Consider the following 21,379-nt stretch of genomic DNA (forward strand, 5'->3'; position numbering starts at 1 on the left):
CTAAATGCATTCCGTGGATTTTCTTGTAGTGGAGAGCAAATTTCCTCAAGGAAATACATTTTTCATGCGTCCCAACTCATTTCCGTCCCACCAAACACCACCAACCCCACGTTTACGTTTTTCCCCGGTTAGATCTGCATGCCTACACTTAGAGGTTGCTTGGTCTGGTCTAGATTTAATGATTTTTAATCTAATGGCTTAAATTTAGAAAGAAACTTAAAAGTTCATTGTTCATGGAAAATGTGGCTGAATTTACTATCTTTGCTAGCGATTTCACTGTACCATCTTTGCTCTCCCTTCTGTCCTTTGCTTCTTATAGAGAACATTTGAAGCCTACATTGTAATTTTAATTACCTCCTCGTTAGTCTTCCTTGCCACGTGACTTACATAGTGAGCTTCAGCTCCACACCAGAACGCTCCAAAGCAAAAAGTCAGCCTCCCATGCCTCCCATCCCTTCCCAAGATGGCCGACCCATTATCACCTGACCGCTATAAGAGGTGGGCCGGCTCAACCCATCAGTCTGTTTTTTTAGTTCTGCGCGTCATTACTCTCCGGATGCGTCTTCAGGTAAGTGGTTCCTGCTGTAGCAGGAGCATGGGTCCTTGGTCGGTGGTCCTGCTCTAGCCGGCTCTGGGGCTTTTTTGGACTTTCCCCCCTTCCTTCCTCCGGTCTCTTTGAGGCCGGTTAGGCTCTGCCTTAGCGGGCCAAGGGTCAATAGGGGGGGCAGGGGGGTTGGTCTGGGGCTCTGCTGTTTCTGAGCCCTTCTGGCCCCTCGCCTCGCGCTGCCTGTAACTGTTTGTTACTGCCGGCACCGGTATCTGCAAGGGGCACGTGTTTGTCCTCCTGGTCATGGGTTCTATTCCCGGGTCCCCTTCCTTCCCATGTATCGGGCGCATTTTTATGCACTGTATTTCCCCGCTTGGTTCGGGTGCGGCGGCGTTTCTCCGTTTTGTCCCTATCATTGGGGGGGGGGGGCGGCCTGTTCCATGTTCTTTGTGGCCGCTCCGCCTGATTCCTGCTTTGCTGCGCTCCTCGGGCCCGGCCTCCGTACGACCTGATTACTGTCGGGCTCACCTTTGCCGTCCGGGCGGGTGCGGTCCTTGGACGGTCCTCTCTTCCACGGCTGTGTACGGTCCGGTCGGGGTCCTTCTTCCCGCGTTTTCCAGCCTGGGCGGCTGTGGCGTTCTGCTTCTCTCCCGGGGCTCCGATAGTGGGCGGGTCCGGTTCCCTGGCTTCGCTCATTGATGCGGCAAGCGGGTCATAATAGCTCAGTTGGGAGAGCGTTGGACTGCAGTGCTGAAGGTCCCTGGTTCGATCACTGGTTTAACTTTCATTAAATGAATGGGAAGCATATTAGAAAGTATTCGAATTTTTTTTGTGGGTCTCTCTTATGTTTCTTTCGGAAATTACACTGATGTTCCTTTCCCGGTTTCCTACGCTCGTTACTTTGGCGGTGCCCCGCTCTTCTGACCACCGTTTCAGTGGCTTGGCCTGTGTGTCATGGGCCCTGCTGGTGCATGTATGGGAGTGGTATGTCAACGCTCTCGGGTCTCACGGGAGCTGTGGCTCATTGGGTGGTGTTTTGCCTTTGGTGGCGCCTGCTCTCATTGGCCTGGGTTTGAGTCCCGCTTCTGCTGTGACCGTGCCCCTGGGTGATTGCTTTTCGGACGTTGTTTTTTTATTCAAGTATTACACATGTTGCTGTCGCTGAGTGGCTGTTTTCCATTCCCGGTTCCTGCGCTCGTTTTCTGTGACAGTGCCTCGCTCTTGGATGGGGCTTTGGCTCTACGAGTGGTTTTCCTTTGTTGGCGCCTGCTCTTGCGGCCCAGGGTTCGAGTCCTGCCTTGCTGGGGCCATGTCCTCGGGTGTTTCTTTGTCATACGTTGTGTTTTTCTGTTTTTACGCGTATTGGATGTCGCTGGGTGGCTGGTTTTCGACGTTCCATGTCTCTATGCTCTGTCCTGCCCTCGGGTGTCGGGGTCTGTACCTGCCGTTTGGGGTCTTTGTGCTCCTCTTCTCGTCTGTTTTCAGTCGTTGGGCATGGTCGGGGCTAGTGCCTGGGTGGGTCTCCTTTTGAGTTTGCCTGGTGCTGTCGACATGGCGGATCTGAAAGAGACACGTTAGTGATAGATTCCTTACCTTAGAATATCCCCAGGCGTCAGACTGGATCCGGAAAATTTTTGCGTAGCAATACCCCTGCGCGCTGGTAGGCGTCGTCTGCGGCTCCGCGTCCGTCGTCGGCGTCGTGAGCGCCGGGATGACGTCATCGGAGTATATAGACGGCGCCCATGCGCGCTGACGTCAGTTCTTCTTTTTTCCGCGCCAGCTAGCGCAGATCCGGAAGAAGCTCTACCCCCAGTCACTTTTTGACTGAAAACTTTTTTGATCTTTTTGATCCTCTACTTAGTCGATTCTCGACTATCGGTGCCAGGGATGCCCGGGTTCAAGCCTTGCTCGAAGTGCGGCCGACTCATGTCGGTCACGGACCCCCATCGCCGGTGCCTGAAGTGCTTAGGCCTCGACCACGACGATCGAACCTGTGACGACTGCCGGGCCCTGACGTCGAAGGCTAGGCGGGAGCGGTCCCGCAAGCGTCTCGAGCTGAGGCAGTCGGCCCCGCGCCGCTCCAGGTCCCGGTCCCGGTCCCACGGGAGGTCGAGGGACAGGTCGCGAGGTCGGAGTCATCGACGCTCCGGGAGTGGTCACCGATCGTCTGGATCCAAGTCCTCAGGTAAGAGGCATGAGAGGTCGGAGCGACACCATCGGTCCTCCGACCCGCCCCGTCGCTCGCTCGATGCGACCGGGGGTTCGGGCGACACCGCCCACGCGGCTCCGCGGGAGTCGCAAGCGTCGCCGCCTGCCCCACACCTTCGGGTCCCTGGGCACGGCACGGCGCGTCGCAGGAGGAGGTCGAGAGGTACCTCATGGCCATGAGGGCCCTCCCTCCTCAGTCGGTTCCCGTGGCGCCTTCGGGCCGATCGGCTCCGTCTGGAGGTCCTTCCGGGTCGGGCGCTTCGGCCCCGACGACGTCTGGTGCTTCGGGCCCGGCGCCGCTGGCGACTTCGGTCCCGGCGCCGCGCGACCTCGCTGGATCCGGCTCCGGATCCGGGACCTCGCCGGTCGACCTTACGACCTCACCGGCGCCGTCCCTTCAGGTGTCGTCCCCGGCAGCCGTAGTGGTTGCCGACCCCAATGCTTCCTACGGTCCGCCTCAGGCGTCGGAGGGGCCCCAGCAGGGCGTCGATTCCGTCGGCCGTCGGAGAATTCTATCTCCACGAGGAGGCCCTGGCTGTTCATCCTGGTTTCCAGGAGCTGGGTGACGAGGAGCAGTGGGAGGGGTCCGAGGACCCTCTGGCACGTGATTGCCAGTCTCATCAGGACTGGACATTTGAGCTTGGGGAGGCCAGTGGTATTGACACATCGCCAGACACTGGATTTACGTCGCCCCCGACTGTGGCTTCGGAGGCGGGTTCTGCTTACAGTGTAGTGTTGACGAAGGCAGCTAAGGCCCTAAACCTTGAGCTCCCCGTCGCGGCCGTGAGGACTAATCTCCTCACTGAGGTACTCAAACAGCAGTCCGGCTCCGCGGAGCCCCTTCTGCCGTTCAATGAGGCCTTGTGTGACGTTCTGCTGGGCACTTGGTCCAAGCCCGCCACAGGTCCCCCTGTGGATAGGAACGTGGCCAGACGCTACCGCCCGGCACCGGGCGACCCTTGCTTTTTGTCCACCCACCCCACCCCCGAGAGCCTGGTCATCCAGGCCTCCACTTCCCAGACCGCATTCCCGACGGCCCCGCCCGATCGGGAATCCAAGAGATATGAGCAGTTCGGGAAGAAGGTCTTCTCGTCTGTGAGCCTAGGGCTCCGGTCTGTGAACACCAACTGTCTCTTGGGCCGCTACACCCACACTCTGTGGGACACGGTTGCGGAGGTGCTGCCACAATGCTCTGAGGAGGTCAGGGCTAAACTCAGCCAAACCCTTGCGGACGGCCGAGATGCAGCACGCTTTTCCATCCGGTGTGGGCTGGATACCACGGACTCACTGGGCAGGGCGATGGCAACGACGGTGGCGGTTCGACGCCACGCCTGGTTGAGGTCCGCCAATTTCTCGGCCGATGTCCAGGCTACTCTCCTGGACATGCCGTTTGATGGCCGTCGCCTCTTCGGCGACAAGGCAGACCATGCGCTGGAACGTTTTAAGGACTCCAGGGCCACGGCCAAGTCCTTGGGTCTTGCGGCCCCACGCCAGCAATCGGGTGCCTTTCGCTCCTTTCGTGGCCACGGAAGGGGCGCCCCACCACGGACCGTCAGCCACGCGCCGCAGAATGTTCAGCAACGCGGTGGCGGCCGTGGGAACCGCCGTGGCGGTGGTCGGGGCCAGCGGCGAGGCCAGTCCACACCTCCCTCAGCAGCCCCCGCCTCAAAACCTTCCTAGTCCGAGTTTTCAGGCCCATGTGACGCCTGTGGGAGGCAGGGTTCGCCATCACCTCTCCCACTGGCATACAGTCACTTCGGACAGGTGGGTGCTGCAAATTGTCCGAAGGGGTTTCTCCCTCCCCTTCGAGTCTTCCCCTCCATCCATGCCACCTCAATGCCACCGTGTGTCGGGGGATCACTTGCGACTTCTGCAAGAGGAAGTTTCGGCCCTCTTGGCCAAGAGGGCCATCGAGCGCGTTCCTGGGCCAGAAGTAGGACGTGGCTGTTACTCCCACTACTTTCTGGTACCCAAGAAGGGCAAAGGGGGCCTACGCCCTATCTTGGATCTGCGGAACGTCAACGGCTTCCTCCGTACGGAGAAGTTCAAGATGCTCACTTTGGCTCAGGTCCTGGCTGCCCTGGACCCAGGAGACTGGATGGTAGCGTTGGACTTGCAGGACGCCTATTTCCACATCCCCGTCCTGCCGGCCCACCGGCGTTACCTGCGGTTCACGGTAGGCCACGAGCACTTTCAGTTTACCGTGCTCCCCTTCGGCCTTACCAGCGCCCCACGGGTGTTCACGAAGGTGATGGCGGTGGTCGCAGCCCATCTGCGCAGGCAAGGGGTGTCAGTCTTCCCCTACCTCGACGACTGGTTGTTGAAGGCGGGCTCGCCCCAGACAGTCGTCAGCCACCTCCAGACTACGGCCGACCTCCTGCACTTGCTGGGGTTCTCCATCAATGTGCCGAAGTCACACCTGTGTCCCTCTCAGAAGCTCCTTTTCATCGGAGCGGTTCTCGACTCGGCGCAGTTTCGGGTTTACCCACCCGAGCAGCGGGTTCGGGATTTTCAGGCTCTGATTCCTATCTTCGGGCCGTTATCCCGGGTCTCGGTCAGGTTGACGCTGCGGCTTCTGGGACTGATGGCCTCCTGCATCCTTCTGGTGCGTCACGCCAGGTGGCGGATGCGGGCTCTGCAGTGGGACCTGAAGTTTCAGTGGGCCCAGCATCAGGGCAACCTGTCCGATCATGTCCTGATCTCGGAGGGCACTGCGAGACAACTGCAGTGGTGGCTCACGGACCGCGACTGGATCAGTGGCAGACCTCTCTCTCTACCCCAGCCGGAGCACGTAGTTGTGACGGACGCGTCCCTCCAGGGCTGGGGAGGCCACATGGGAGAGGCGGAGATCAGAGGCCTCTGGTCTCCGGCGGAGTCCCGGCTCCACATCAACCTTCTGGAGCTGCGGGCGATTCGTCTTGCACTGAAGGCATTCCTCCCCTCTGTCAGGGGGAGCGTGGTGCAAGTGTTCACCGACAACACCACCGCCATGTGGTACTGCAACAAACAGGGCGGTGTGGGGTCGTGGACCCTTTGCCAGGAGGCTCTGCGCCTCTGGCAGTGGCTGGAACATCAGGGCGTGACTCTGGTGGTTCAACACCTGGCAGGTTCTCTGAATGCCAGGGCGGACGAACTCAGCCGCCGGTGCATGATGGATCACGAATGGCGTCTGAACTCGGACGTGGCGCAAGGTCTCTTTCGACAGTGGGGAGAGCCTTGGTTAGATCTATTCGCCACAGAAGAGAACGCGCAATGTCAGCAGTTCTGCGCGTTGGAGTTTCCAAGGCGGCACTCGCTCGGAGACGCTTTTCGTCGCGAGTGGAGCTGCGGCCTGTTGTACGCCTTTCCGCCTATACCACTTCTGCCCAGAGTGCTGAAGAAGATCAAGCGCGACCGGGCCCAAGTTATCCTTGTGGCTCCGGACTGGGCTCGAAGATACTGGTATCCCGAGCTACTCAGCATGTCAGTCGATCCCCCGATTCGTCTGCCTCTTCGGGAGGACCTTCTGTCGCAGCAGCAGGGGACGGTCCTGCACCCGAACCTGTCCAGTCTCCACCTACAAGCTTGGAGATTGAGCGGCGGCAGTTGAGGCCATTTGACTTGCCTCCCGAAGTCTGTGACATCATTCTGGCAGCCAGGCGTCCCTCCACAAAGTCGGTATACGCCTGCCGGTGGAATAGATTTGTGGCATGGTGCGCAGCAAAGGCTGTGGATCCCCTCTCTGCACCCCTTTCGGAAGTGCTGCTCTTTCTTCTCTCCCTTGCCCAGCAGGGCTCTGCTCTGGGCACTCTTAAAGGGTACCTTTCTGCTCTTTCAGCCTTCTTGAGGCTACCTGATCAGCCTTCTTTGTTCAAGTCCCCTATAGTGAGTAGATTTCTGAAGGGCATCACACACATGTTCCCTCCTGTTCCCTTCGTGATGCCCCAGTGGGACTTGAACCTTGTTCTCACCTATCTGATGTGTGCTCCCTTTGAGCCACTTCATAACTGTCCTCTTCGCCTCCTTACGCTGAAGACGGCCTTCCTGGTTGCCATCACCTCTGCCAGGAGGGTGAGTGAGCTCCAGGCTCTTTCTTCTTCTCCGCCTTTCCTGTCTGTTCATCCTGATAAGGTGGTGTTGCGTACACGACCTTCCTTTCTGCCCAAGGTTGTCACGGCCTTCCACATCGGGCAGTCCATCACCTTGCCCACCTTCTTTCCGCCTCCGCATCCCTCGAAAGAGGAAGAGAGGCTCCATCGTCTGGATCCAAAACGTGCGCTCTCCTACTACCTGGACCGCACTCGCCAATTCCGGGTGGATGACCAACTCTTCGTTGGTTACGTGGGCGCGAAGAAGGGAAAGGCTGTACACAAGAGGACCATCTCCAGGTGGATCATCTTGTGCATCCAAGCATGCTATTCCATGGCGAGGAAGGAGCCCCCGGCTGGATTGCGGGCTCACTCCACTCGGGCCACGGCGACGACAACTGCCCTGGGCCGCGGTGTCCCCCTGCAGGACATCTGTCAGGCAGCCACGTGGGCCTCGCTGCACACGTTCGCAAGACACTACTGCCTGGACAGTCAAGTCCGGAGGGATGGCTTCTTTGGCCGTTCCGTCCTCCAGGACTTTCTGGTGTGATATTGGTTCGCAGACCCACCACCGGGGTTGGTATTGCTGGGGTATCTATTCTAAGGTAAGGAATCTATCACTAACGTGTCTCTTTCAGATGCACAAGTTACTACTTGTGTAACGATATATCTGTAAGAGACATTAGTTAGTGATAGATTCCTTACCGCCCTCCCATCCTCCCCGTTCTGCGAACCGATATTTAGGGTTAAGGTCATCCCCTTTCAGGGCCCTAGTTTCAATGGCACCAGTGTTAGTTCTATCATGGCTCTGCGTATCTGGCGCGGAAAAGCTGTGTTATCAGAACTGACGTCAGCGCGCATGGGCGCCGTCTATATACTCCGATGACGTCATCCCGGCGCTCACGACGCCGACGACGGACGCGGAGCCGCAGACGACGCCTACCAGCGCGCAGGGGTATTGCTACGCAAAAATTTTCCGGATCCAGTCTGACGCCTGGGGATATTCTAAGGTAAGGAATCTATCACTAACTAATGTCTCTTACAGATATATCGTTACACAAGTAGTAACTTGTGCTTCTCGGTTCCTCTTGTGGGGCTGTGTTTTTGGACATTTCTGTGCCCTCCGCAGTTGTTCCTGGTCCTGCTTGGTGTGGCCTTTGGGGTTTCCGGGGGCTGTTGCTCCTGTTCTTTCTTCTCGGGCTGGCTTTTGGCTTCTGGTCCGCCTTTCCTCCATGGGCCTTGGCGGTGGTTTCTCCTCCTCCTGCTCCGTTGCTTGCCGGGCTCCCCTTGCGCCCTCTTCCTCGTGTGTGGTTCACATGCTCTGCGGGTACTTATAGGGCGTGTTCGCTTCGGCTGCCTCCTGAGGGCTCTGGGGTTACCAGTTTTCCGGTGGTTGACACGCATATCCGTGAGGCGTTCCATTTCACCTCAGCGTCTCCCATTGGGTTGCTCTCTCTGTTTATTTTCGCAGGGTTCCTTGCTTTGGCTTGGGTCCATGGAGCTATGGCTCGAAGGTATGTCTTGTACCTTTGGTGGTGCCTGCCAATATCAGGCCGGGGTTCGTTTCCGGCCGTTGTTGTGATTGTGTCCGTGTGTGGGGCATTTTTGGATTGCTTGTTATTCGGCGCCTGTGGCGTTGATTTGTGGGGCCTCTGCTTCGTGTTCTGCATGTGTTGCCTTCCGGGCTTTGGGCCTGTGGTCCTTTTTGTCCTGTGGCCTCCTGTCCCCGCTGTTTTTGTGTGGGGTCGGTCCCGGTTGGTTCCTTGTTGTCTGTCCTCCGGGGTTTTTCGGGGGCTGTGGGCTACGGCTTGTCTGAGGTGGGCTTCTTGCTGTTGGGGTCTGTCCGTCCGTCTCTGGGCTACGTCATTGTTTTCTTGCTGACTGTTTCTGCTCCTGGAGGGCTCTCCTTGTCTTGTCGGGACTCGGCGGGCGGCTCTTGCACCCTTTTTCCTGTCGGCTTTCTGCTGTCTCAGTGCTTCTCCTTGCCCCCCGGGGGTCGGGTCTTTGTGCGATCCTTCTCTTCCGGGCTTACGTTGCCCTTGGGGCTATGGCCCTTTGGTGGCTCTGCTTCCTTTGGTTGGTGCCTGCCTGGTCGGCCAGGGATTTGGGGCATGCCTCTGGTGGGGCGTGCGTTCTTCCTTTTTATTGCGGGGTCGCTTTGATGGTTTCGCTGATCCTTTCTCTCCGGATCCTGTTCGTGGGTTTTCCGGTTGGGGTTTTCTGCCTTGGTAGGGCCTTCCTCTGGTCGTGGTTTGGGTCTTGTTGACTGGCGGTGTTTTCGCCCCTGTCTGTCCTTTGCGGATCCTCCCCTTCCTGTTGGTCTCGGTGCCTCTGACCCTTCCTTGGTTCCTTTTTTCCCCCGACTCTTCCCGCTCTGTCTCCTGGGAGGGCTGGGTTCCTCCTACCCGTGTGTTGGTGGTGCCTTCCTCTGGCCGTGCTTGGGTTCCCGGTCTGTGCTTGGTCGGTGGTTTTCCCTGTGGTCGTTTTTCCCGTCTGGCTTCTTTTTGCCGTTCCTTAGATTCTCTGGGGTTTTCTCCTGCCTTGCTGGGGCTTGTTGGTCACTGTGGTGGGTTTGTCCCCTGCCTTGTGCTCCGGGGTGTGTGCGGGGTTCGCCCCTTTTTGTCTTTTGGCGCATTGATACTGTCCTTGCCTGGGTCATTTTTGGCTCTGGCCTTTCTGGCCCTGTGTGCTCTTGTTCTCATCGGATCTCCTTCGATGGTTTATGGGTCGGGCCTCTTTGGTGCCACGTTCGGGAGTCTCTTGGGTCCATCTGGTCCTGTCTGCTTCCTTTGGGTCTCCGGTTTTGGCTCTTCGGTCTTCTCATCCGGGCTCCCGGCTTTGCACTTTCTGGGGTCCCTTTGCCTGTGGCTGTTTTTGTTTCTGGCGATGCTATGGGATTTCCTGGCGGGGCCCTGCGCTTCTGGTGTGGGTGTGTCCTCGTTTCTTTCCCCTGGTTTTGGGGTCCCGGGTCCTGTTGGCTCCCTGGGTATCTTGTCATGGCTCGGACTCGTCTTCGCCCTGCCCTTTCTTTTCTTCACGCCTTTGGTGTGTTGCTGCCGCGCTCCTATCCCTGTCGGTTCTTCTTTGTCTCGCTGGGCTGGGCCTGGTTGTGGGCTGGCTGTCTGTTTGGCCGCCTGGGTGCTCTCTTCGGCGTCTCGCTCCCTTCTTGGGTTTCTTCCTGGGACGGTTTGCTTGGTCCCTGTGCAGGGTGTTTCCGTCCCTGGCCGGTTGGCTGCTTTCTGCCTCTTCTTCTCCCTTCTGGCCGTGGGCGGGCCTGTGGGTTTTCAGTTTTTTCCGCCTTTGCCCGGTTAGTTCTCCTCCCGGTCTCTTCGGTGTCGTTTCCGGCGCCTTCCTGGGTTCGTTTTCCCTGGTGCCTGCCTGTCTTCTCTCCTTGGAATCGCGGTCCCTTCCGGGGGTTCTTTGTGTGACGGGGTTTGTTCCCCTTCTGTTTCTTTTCGGCTCCCTTTTCCATTCTTCCGGCTCTTGCCTGTCTGTTGGATGGCTCTGGTGTCGCTTCCCAGTTTTTCTGGTTCGGCTCTCTCGCGGGTTGTGGTCGCCCTTGCGGTGTTGCTGTTTTGGGCGGACTGGTTGTCTCTTTCCACTAGTGTTTTTTTTTTTTGTTGGGTCGCTGTGGTGGGGATGCCCTCTGTTCATCCTTTGCTCCCCTCTCACTTTGTGCTGCCTGTTGGGCTGCCCTGGTGTGTTGATCTGGCCTACTCTTTTCTGTTCTGGCCCTGGTTCCTGTTGCCTTTTTGGCTCCGTGCGGTCCGGTCCCGTGCCTTTCTCTGCCTTCCTTCGGTTGGGGCAGTTTTCTTGGCGACTCTTGGTGTCTCTGGGTTCCGGTTTGTTTTTCGGCCTTCCCGGTGTCTTCGGTCCCGGGTTGGTTCTCCTACTCGTGGTTGCCTCTTCCTGGGTGGTCCTTCCACTCGTACTGGTCTGTTGGGTTTGCCCTCTTTCGTGGTCATCCCCTTCTGCTCTGTTGGTTTCTTGTGAGTTTACATGTAGCCGCTTGGCTTTGGTATGTGCTCACTATGTAAGTCATGTGGCGAGGAAGACTAACGAGGAGGTAATGCCCCGGTTACTTACCGGTAATCTTCATTATTCTGAGTATAGTCTTCCTCGCCACATGAGTTCCCATCCCTCCCTCCCTGTCTGGCTATCGGCTTCATGTTTGTGCTTGGTTGTTTCAGGCTGATGGGTTGAGCCGGCCCACCTCTTATAGCGGTCAGGTGATAATGGGTCGGCCATGTTGGGAAGGGATGGGAGGCATGGGAGGCTGACTTTTTGCTTTGGAGGGTTCTGGTGTGGAGCTGAAGCTCACTATGTAAGTCATGTGGCGAGGAACACTATACTCGGAGTAATGAAGATTACCGGTAAGTAACCGGGGCATTACTGCTGTGCTTCTAAGATTTAGTATCACCAAATGGATTTTAAAGCCTATGTTACTAGCTACATTTATTTTTCTGAGATAGTCATTTATAGTGAAAGCATGACAGACAGGGCAGCTGTCTGGTTTTGAAAGACGTATTGGGGACTTGTTGATATCTGACCTGATAAGAAGCTGTCTAGCTCTTTCCACTTTCTCTTAATTTTGTTCTTCTTATTTTCTTGCTTTTTATTGAATGTTTATATATGGTTTAGCCCATTTATCTAGTCTTTGTTCATTCCATGGACCATAACCTGTTCCCCATCTATCTTTTATCCTCCCACAATCTGCTTTTTTAAAACGTTTTTCTCTTGTTCTAAAAGCACTTCACGAGAGTGCACACATTCACCCTACTCTCTGTGTTTTCCAAGTTCCACACTTCTTTTCATAGCATTAAATCGAATGAACAACTTTGACATTTGAGCCATTCTTATGCACACATTCGCTTTTATACTGCTTCACCCTTTGAGGTGCCGTACCGCCCCATTTAATTACATGTTGCTTCTTTTTCATTCACTTCCCCCTACCTCCATGTTGTTCTGTCTGTGTTTGCTTCCCTCTGTGTTGCTTACCCCTGTCCACAATCTCCGTGTTGACCCCCCCAGTACTTATGTGTTGCATCCATCGCCCCCTGTTTCTTCCCCAACCCTCTGTGATTCAGCCATAAGTATTGCTTCCCCCTTCCTGCGTTCTTCCCCCACTTGTGTTCTGCCCCCCACATGTGCTCTCCTCCCCCCAACCATTAATGTTGCTTTTTTTTGTTTTATTTGTGTTTACTGATCTAACTCGGATTGGTAAACAAAAAGGAAATTAAATGTACTTAATTTTGTGGGTGCATGCATTTTTGGTGCGCATTTCTACAAAATGATGCAGTTGGCTGCATAGGCTTTTTCTTCTGTGAATTCGAAATGCTGCAGAGCATCAGGAACGCCGTGTAGCATAGCTAAAACCCTGGTCAAAGCCAAGAGGTCACAAAGGCAAAACCTATTGGCTTTATCAGTGCTGTTTATACAGTATACATGTAATGCCCCTCACAGTATGGTGCCTTCATTGTGTGAAGGAGCTTGCATGTCTCACTGAAGCATGGAGTATATTTTGCTTTTCATCCCAAATGGCCAATATATGATCATCGAAATGTGGAAGAAGAGTAAAATCGCAAAACAAGTGTGAGAAAAATCCAGCTGATTCTATGTGTAATTTGTCGTAGCTCTGAAAATACGTAAACATTTCTAGTTCCATTTATGAGAGCAAGTGACCTTTGAATTATGATCTGTTCAGTTATCAGCAATTTGCTTGACATGTATACTTACTTTTTACTGCAGAATATCAAAAAATATCCCCACGACAAAAGATGTAGAACCACTACTTGAAATTGATGGAGATATAAGGAACTTTGAAGTATTTTTATCTTCACGAACCCCAGTCCTGGTCTCCAGAGATGTAAAAATCTTCTTGCCTTGTACTGTCAACCTTGACCCAAAACTACGTGAAATAATTGCAGGTAAACATGCATAGTGGCCTGAAAAAAATAGCTTTCTTTTTTTCCAGATCTCACCCTTCAGTATCTCCCCAGCATAAAGTGGGTCTTATTACAGCCTCAAAACAGTGTAAAGAAAATGCTTTGAAGGTTTGTTGTCTTCATTAGTGATGACATTTCGCATAGTTTCAAGGGCGTACATTTTGAGGTTCTGAAAGAGTAATACAGAACTAGATTCTTGGCCACTACTTGTTACTTGGAGAATAATTTTGCATGAACACCACAAACTCAAATTACATTTAGAAACACTATGCACACTTAATCCATAGTTAAAATTATGTATACTTTAACACACTAACAAAGAATGATATTGTTTTTAGGATACTCCAAAAATACAGAATTACAGCGGGAAAAGTGTGTGCATTATATATGTCTATAGTCGAGAGCTTGGTAACCTGAGCAGGTAAACTTGGCCTTACTGCCTATAAAGTAGATTCAAGGGTTCTGAGTGGGGCATATGCTAATGAAGGTTGTTAAGATAGGGTTGCTGGATAAGCAAATATTCAGCTCTAAATATATGTGGAGGCATAATGTGATGAACTGAGTAGGCAGATCCCCAGAATCACAAAGGTGCTTCAGTACTGCCAGAAAGCTCAGCGTGTAATACAGTGCTCTGATAACTGGCTATGGTTGAATTAGCAAGTATCGGGTGTGCATCCAATTGTTTGTTCTTGTGTGGGTAGGACGACAGGGGCCCAATGAGTTCAACAGATCACAACCCTGTTCACCCACAAGGGTGATTTATGCACATTTCATAATGGGTTGTTTATATGGCCTGTATTTCAAATTTTGGTTTACTATTTGTACGCCTTGTCTCTGGTTATAAACGCAAAACTGTCAAACTACGCCGGTGGACTTCATAAGTAGGCCAAGGCAAAATCTAAACTGTAAATGCAAAATATGCAATGTTTTGTAAATTGTTTTACATTCCGCAATTTTATATAACTTTTGCCCATGAGACACTAGTAGGTGCAGAAAATGTAATAACTATTTCATTCTGTGTTCAAACCAGTTTTCCATTGGTAATCTTGCAAGAACATTGTACACAAAGTTTGCACTCACATGGAAAGTCTCACGAAAGTCTCACGAAATACAGGTGAATCACATTTTGTGTCAAAGTGTAATTTTTCAAAATTGCCATTATCCTTTGTGAAGAAATTATGGCAAATTCATATTTGCTATCATATACTCCACTAAAAGATGTTTGAGAGTCAGAAATTACCCCATGTTGCCCAACGTATTCCTCCTTGCCTGGCTTGCCCTTTCTCCAGTTGGGCATAAGGTAATGTCCGGGCTAGGAAGCCATATCAGGGTGCATCCTTCTGTGATAGCACGTGCACACCAAGCATTATCCACACACACATGCGTTTTGTCAACAGGGTGTGTGAATTAGTTTTTTTGTTTCTTTAATTTGAATGCATGTGTAGACAAGTCTAAACAATTTTTGAAAATCTAGCCCATTATCTTTGTTAATTCCTACAGTTTCTGGAATAAAAATTCTCAACAGGTTCACAGTTGGCTTGTTTTGCTTCAAAAGCCCTCAAAACTGTCACTCTAGTTTTCACCATATAAATTCTCTTTATATAAGTAATTTGGGGCCAAGTATACCAAGAGACAGGTCGCAAAGCAAAAATGGTCTGATATTCTGCACCAACTTTTGTGATGCAACATACGTGCTCATAGACAATATCCTAACATTTTCAGTGATAGGGACCGAAGAGCTCCCTGCATAATGAGTCTTAATTAGGGAGGTTGTTATTTATGACTCCATAAGAGTAGCTACAAACAGAGTGATGGTGGCCTGCTAGGAACACCAGACCACTATTCCTGTGCTCGTGTTCCCAAATGGACGATTTTTCTTTTTTAAAGCTGTCTGTGTTCCTTGAACAAACATATGCTGCTTTAAAAAAACATATATTTCTAGTTTAGTATTACATCTTAGGAGCAGGTAAAGGTCCTGGGGATGCCTGCCTGTTTCACCCCTCTCCCCTTAGATTGGCTAGCAATATTCACAGAGATAAATGTCCAACAGGACACTTTCCTCTTTGCAAATCAACTAGTCAGAAACTATAAATATCATTGTGATTCACTGCTAGCAGAGAATGTCATCTTTTACACCTCCTAAGTGTGATTTGGAATGGATTGCAAAACTTTCAGAGTTGGAAATGAAGTTTAGTAAATAGAAAGATACCACTTTGTGGTCTCAAACCCACTGATTTTGCGTACCTCAGGTATCGGAAAGAGACTATTAGTTATAGATTCCTTACCTTAGAACTGCCCCCAGGCGTCAGACTGGATACAGAGATTTTTTTCTCAGCAGTACCTAGGCAAGTCGGTAGGTGGGGTCGATAGACTCCGTGTTCCTCGTCTACGTTGTGATCGCCAGGATGAAGTCACGGTATCAACTTAGATGACGCCCCTGCGAGCTGACATCAGGTCTTTCTATTTCCGCACCAGCCAGCGCAGATCTGGAGAGAGCGTGCCCCTTAGTCTCTTTTTGAATAACTCTTTTTTTGAGATATTTGTCGACATCTTTTTGATTCTTTCGACTCCTGATGCACGAGTAATGTCCAGTCCTCGGACCGGCTTTAAGCCTTGTGACTCCTGTCACAAGTTGATGTCTGCACGGATCCGCTCCTCGTGTGCCTCTGGTGGCTGGAACGAGACAACGACCCGAAGTCGGGCTCTGACTGTCGGGCGATTAACCCAAAGTCTTTGCAGGAGCGGTCCCGAAAGTTTCTGGAGGCCCGGCAGACGGCTCTGCGCCGCTCAAGGTCCCGGTCGAGAGGGAGGTCGTAGGACCGACCGCGGAGCCATCATCACTCTTCATTCAAGTCTCCGTCTTCTGGTAAGTCGAAGCGCAAGAACAAGGCGAAGAAGAATCGTCGCTCTTTGCCTTCTCCCCGTCCATCGCCCGCCGTGATGCGGGACCCGGAGTGTCATCGCTCTCCAGGCCCTGGTCATGCTCACCCGAGCTGTTGCTGAGGGTCGATACACAGCAAAGTTCACCTATCGGTGTGGGCTGGATACCGCCGACTCGCTGGGCAGATCTGATAGAAACAGGTTAGTATTAGATTCCTTACCTTAGACTATCCCCAGGCGTCAGACTGGATCCGGAAAATTTTGCGTAGCAGTACCCCTGCGCGTCAGTAGGCGTCGTCTGCGGCTCCGCGTCCGTTGTCCGCGTCGTTGGCGCCAGGATGACGTCATCGGAGTACTTAGACGCCGCCCTCGCGCGCTGACGTCAGTTCTTCTTTTTCCCGCGCCAGCAAGCGCAGGTCCGGAGAAAGTGGTACCCTTTAGTCAATTTTTTACTAAACTTTTTGGATCTTTTAAGTCTGTTTTTCGAGTCAAACGACTCCAACGGTGCCGGTAGGGATGCCCGGGTTCAAACCCTGCATTGACTGCAACCGACTGATGTTGGTTACCGACCCCCATCGCCGGTGTCTGCATTGCCTGGGGCCCGACCACGATGACAAGTCGTACCCTGACTGCCGGGCCTTGACGTCGAAGGCTAGGCGGGAGCGGTCCCGCAAGCGCCTAGAGCTTCAGCAGTCGGCCCGCGCTGTTCGAGGTCCCTGTCTGGAAGGAGGTCGAGGGACCGGTCGCGGGGCCGGAGTCATCATAGCTCCGTGAGTCGACACCACTCCTCGGGCTCCAAGTCCTCAGGTAAGAGGCACAAGAAGTTGAAGAGGAGACATCGCTCTTCTGACTCTCCCCGACGCTCGCGCGACGCAGCCGGGGGTTCGGGTGACATCGCCCACGCGGCTCTGCCGGAGTCGCAGGCGTCACGGCCTGCTCCATACCCGCCGGTCCCTTGGCAGAACGCGATGCCGGAGGAGATCGAGGCCTTTCTCATGGCCATGAGGTCGGTCACTACTTCGTCGGGTTCCGTGGCGCCTTTGGGCCAAGCGGCCCGACTGGATCCCCAAGCGGCCCGGGTGCTTCGGCCCCGGCGCCGTCGGGTGCTTCCGCCCTGGCGCCGTCAGTGACTTCGGTCAAGATCCCGCAGGGTCCTGCTGGATCCAGTTCCAGATCCGGGTCATCGCAGGTCGACCTTACGACCTCGCCGGCCCCCAGGGTGTCACCCCCGACGCCGTCCCAGGACGAAGTCGTCCCTGGTCCTACCCTCGATTCAGGTCTGGCGCCGGAGAGGCGCATCTCGACGCCGCTGGGAGATTTTTACTTCTATGACCCGGCCCCATCCTTTGACCCTGAGTATCCGGAGATGGGTGGCGAGGAGGATTGGGAGGGGTCTGAGGACCCTCTGGCACATGAGTGCCAGCCTTATCAGGACTGGGCAGGTGAGCTAGGGGATGCCAGTGGTCTGGACACTTCACCAGACACTGGTTTTGTCTCCCCTCCTACCGTAGCTACGGAGAAGGGAGCTGCCTATAGGGTGGTGTTGACGCGGGCGGCCAAGGCCTTATCCCCTGAACTCCCCGTCGCGGCCGTGAAGACTAACCTCCTCACTGAGGTCCTTAAACCGCAGGCAAGCTCCTCAGAGCCTCTGCTGCCGTTTAATGAGGCCTTATCTGACGTTCTTCAGGGCACCTGGTCGGGGCCCGCTACAGGTCCCCCTGTTGATAGGAACGTGGCCAGACGCCACCGCCAGGCTCTGAGCGACCCTTGCTTCCTGTCCACCCACCCCACCCCCGAGGGCCTGGTCATACAGGCCTCTAACTCCCAGACCGCATTCCCGACGGCTCCCTCCGATCGGGAATCCAAGAGGTACGAACAGTATGGCAAGAGGATGTTCTCCTCACTGAGTTTGGGGTTGCTGTCCGTTAACACCCCGTGCCTCTTGGGCCAATATACCCACTCTCTGTGGGACACGGTCGCGGTCGTGCTGCCAAAATGTCCGGAGGAGGCCCTTGCGGAGGGTCGAGATGCGGCACGGTATTTCATCCGGTGTGGACTGGATACAACGGACTCGCTAGGTAGAGCGATGGCAACGACGGTGGCGATTCGTTGCCACGCCTGGCGGAGGTCCGCCAACTTTTCGGCTGATGTCCAAAACACCCTTATGGACATGTCGTTTGATGGCCGTTGCCTCTTTGGCGAAAGGCAGACAGTGCGCTTGAGCGCTTTAAGGAGTCCAGGGCTACGGCCAAGTCCTTGGGCCTGTCAGCCCAGCACCAGCAACCTGCTGCCGCCTTTCGCTCCTTTTGTGGCCAAGGAAGGGGCGCCCCCACACGTCCTACCAGCCACGGGCAGCAGACTAACATCCAGCGTGTTGGCGAACGCGGTAACCGCCGTGGCGGTGCCCGGGGACAACGGCGAGGCCAGTCCACATCCACCCCCGCAGCATCCGCCTCAAAGCCTTCCTAGTCCGAGCTTTCAGGCCCACATGACGCCAGTGGGGGGCAGAGTTCGGCATCACCTCCTTCAGTGGCGCAACATCACTTCGGACAGGTGGGTGCTGCAAATCGTCCGAAGGGGCTACTCCCTCCCCTTTGAGGCAACCCCTTCAGCCATGCCACCTCAGTACCACCGCGTGTCGGGGGATCACTTGAATCTTCTGCGGGAGGAAGTTACGGCCCACTTGGCCAAGGGGGCCATCAAGCGCGTTCCTGGGCCAGAAGTAGGGTGTGGTTGTTACTACCACTACTTTCTGGTTCCCAAGAAGGGCAAAGGGGGCCTACGCCCTATCTTGGACCTGCGGAACGTCAACGGCTTTATCCGAAAGGAGAAGTTCAAGATGCTGACTTTGGCTCAGGTCTTAGCTGCCCTGGACCCGGGAGACTGAATGGTAGCGTTGGACTTGCAGGACGCTTATTTTCACATCCCCGTCCTGCCGGCCCACCGGCGTTACCTGCGGTTCACGGTAGGCCACGATCACTTTCAGTTTACCGTGCTCCCCTTCGGCCTTACCAGCGCCCCACGGGTGTTCACGAAAGTGATGGAGGTGGTCGCAGCTCATCTGCGCAGGTTGAGGGTTTCAGTTTTTCCCTTCTTCGACGACTGGTTGTTGAAGGCGGGCTTGCCCCAGACAGTCATCGGCCACCTCCAGACTACGGACGACCTCCTTCACCTGCTGGGGTTCTCCACCAATGTGCCGAAGTCACACCTGTGTCCCTCTCAGAAGCTCCTCTTCATCGGAGCGGTTCTAGACTTGGCGCAGTTTCGGGTTTATCCTCCCGAACAGCGGGCTCAGGATATTCAGGCTCTGATTCCGATCTTTCAGTCGTTATCCCGAGTCTCGGTCAGGTTGACGTTGCGTCTTCTGGGGCTGAAGGCCTCCTGCATCCTTCTGGTGCATCACGCCAGGTGGCGGATGCGGGCTCTGCACTGGGCTCTGCATCAGGGCAACTTGTCCGACCATGTCTTGATCTCGGAGGGCACTGCAAGACAGTTGCAGTGGTGGCTCACAGACCGCGATTGGGTCAGCGGCAGATGCCTCTCCCTACCCCAACCGGAGCACGTAGTTGTGACGGACGCGTCCCTCCAGGTCTGGGTGGGCACATGGGAGAGGCGGAGATCAGAGGCCTCTGGTCTCCGGCGGAGTCCCGGCTCCACATCAAGCTTCTGGAGATGCGGGCGATCCGGCTTGCACTGGAGGCATTCCTCCCCTCTGTCCAGGGGAGTGTAGTGCAGGTGTTCACGGACAACACCACCGCCATGTGGTACTGCAACAAACAGGGCGGGGTGGGGTCGTGGACCCTATGCCAGGAGGCTCTGCGCCTCTGGCAGTGGCTGGAACATCAGGGTGTGACCCTGGTGGTTCAACACCTGGCAGGTTCGCAGAACGCCAGGGCGGACGAACTCAGCCGTCGGTGCATGATGGATCACGAATGGCATCTGAACTCGGATGTGGCGCAAGGCCTCTTTCAGCAGTGGGGAGAGCCTTGGTTAGATCTATTCCCCACAGAAGAGAACACGCAATGTCATCAGTTCTGCGCGTTGGAATTTCCAAGGCGGCACTCGTTCGTAGAAGCTTTTCGTCGCGAATGGATCTGCGGTCTGTTGTACGCCTTTCCGCCTATACCACTTCTGCCCAGAGTGCTGAAGAAGATCAGGCGCGACCGGGCCCAAGTTATCCTTGTGGCTCTGGACTGGGCACGAAGATACTGGTATCCCGAGCTATTCAGCATGTCTGTTGATCCCCCGATTCGTCTGCCTCTTCAGGAGGACCTTCTGCCGCAGCAGCAGGGGAGGGTCCTCCACCCGAACCTGTTCAGTCTCCACTTACATCCATGGAGATTGAGCGGCGACAGTTGAGGCCATTTGGCTTGCCTCCTGAAGTCTGTAATGTGATTCTGGCAGCCAGGCGTCCCTCCACAAAATCGGTATACGCCTGCAGGTGGAACAAATTTGTGGCATGGTGCACAGCAAAGGCTGTGGATCCCCTTTCTGCCCCTCTTTCAGAGGTTCTCCTCTTTCTTCTTTCTCTTGCCCAGCAGGGCTCTGCTCTGGGCACTATCAAGGGCTACCTCTCTGCTATTTCCGCCTTCTTAAGGCTCCCTGATCAGCCCTCTTTGTTCAAGTCCCAGTTGTAAATAGGTTTTTGAAGGGCATCACTCATATGTTTCCTCCTGTTTCTTTCGTGATGCCTCAGTGGGACTTAAACCTTGTTCTGACTTATCTGATGTGCGCTCCTTTCGAGTCACTTCATAACTGTCCTCTTCGTCTCCTTACTCTTAAGAGTGCATTCCTGGGGGGCGTGGCCGAGCGCGAAGCGAGATGGCAGCTTAGGCTGTGAGCTCCGCTCGCCACGGCATTAATCCTGGAATTATCCTGCCTTCCCCCGCTTGCACCAGCTTGGCGCTGATCTTCTGCGGCGTCGGAAGGTCCGGGGAGTAACTGGCTGAAACCTTGGGGCTCGACGAGACCGGCATCCCCCTTCTCTGCTCTCTGCCGCTTGAGCCGTGACGGAGTCGGGCAGCTGACCGAGGGGCCGGATGCGGACGCCGGCTGTCGATGGTACCGGAGACCGCGGCTGTGCAGGCCGGGACATCCGGAGGTCCAACATGCTTCAGATGGCATTGGAGCTAAACAGATGAGCGCGGAGACCGAGCGCAACACCAGAAACAAACGCACACATTGAGGAGTCCACTATATCGGCTTGTGAGGTCGTCCCTTTGTTCTCGAAGCTGCTTGTACAGCTTAACGACTCGGAGGTGGGACGCCATTTTGGAGCGGACTTTGCGTTGTGTAACGTGTTTGTTGGAGCAAGCCCTGTGCTTTGTGTGTCCTGGATCTCAGTGGTACGGGGATCGGTAATCCTTCATAGTCTATCCTGAGCATCACGACCCCGTACCATGAAGCGCGACTATCGCCGACGTCTCCCATGGAATGCTCGAGGTTTATGTGCTCTGCCTGCGGCCGTGGTGGACATGGTGAAATGTATCCCACGACTATGTGCTTTGCCGGCCCTTGTTTGATGCATCCCCTAGGAGCTCTTTGGCTAGGGGGCACCGCGTCAACATCTGGCGCTGTCTTGTGAGGGCACTACTTTGCGGGGGGATGCGCTTGGTCTAGCCTCGCGGGATGGAGCCCTCGATTCAACACATCCTGATTGCATTGGACTCCCTCCGTGCTGCTTGGGTAAGGGGAGCCGAAGACCTTGGTAGACGGCTGGACGCCATTATAGC

The 21,379-nt window shown here is 54.7% G+C and overlaps 1 protein-coding gene across 5 annotated transcripts in view; it reads left to right on the top strand.

Annotated features, from left to right (window-relative positions):
• Positions 1–21,379, top strand: part of KIDINS220 (kinase D interacting substrate 220) — a 942,023-nt gene that overhangs the window by 689,015 nt on the left and 231,629 nt on the right. For all 5 annotated transcript variants that reach the window (XM_086926367.1, XM_086926369.1, XM_086926371.1 and 2 more), the window contains exon 23: positions 12,571–12,749. In XM_086926367.1, coding sequence (XP_086782493.1) covers positions 12,571–12,749 — 179 coding nt within the window. The remainder of the gene's footprint in view (positions 1–12,570; positions 12,750–21,379) is intronic.

The sequence above is a fragment of the Lissotriton vulgaris genome, chromosome 6 (assembly GCF_964263255.1).
Source record: "Lissotriton vulgaris chromosome 6, aLisVul1.2, whole genome shotgun sequence".
NCBI classification, from domain to species: Eukaryota; Metazoa; Chordata; class Amphibia; order Caudata; family Salamandridae; genus Lissotriton; species Lissotriton vulgaris.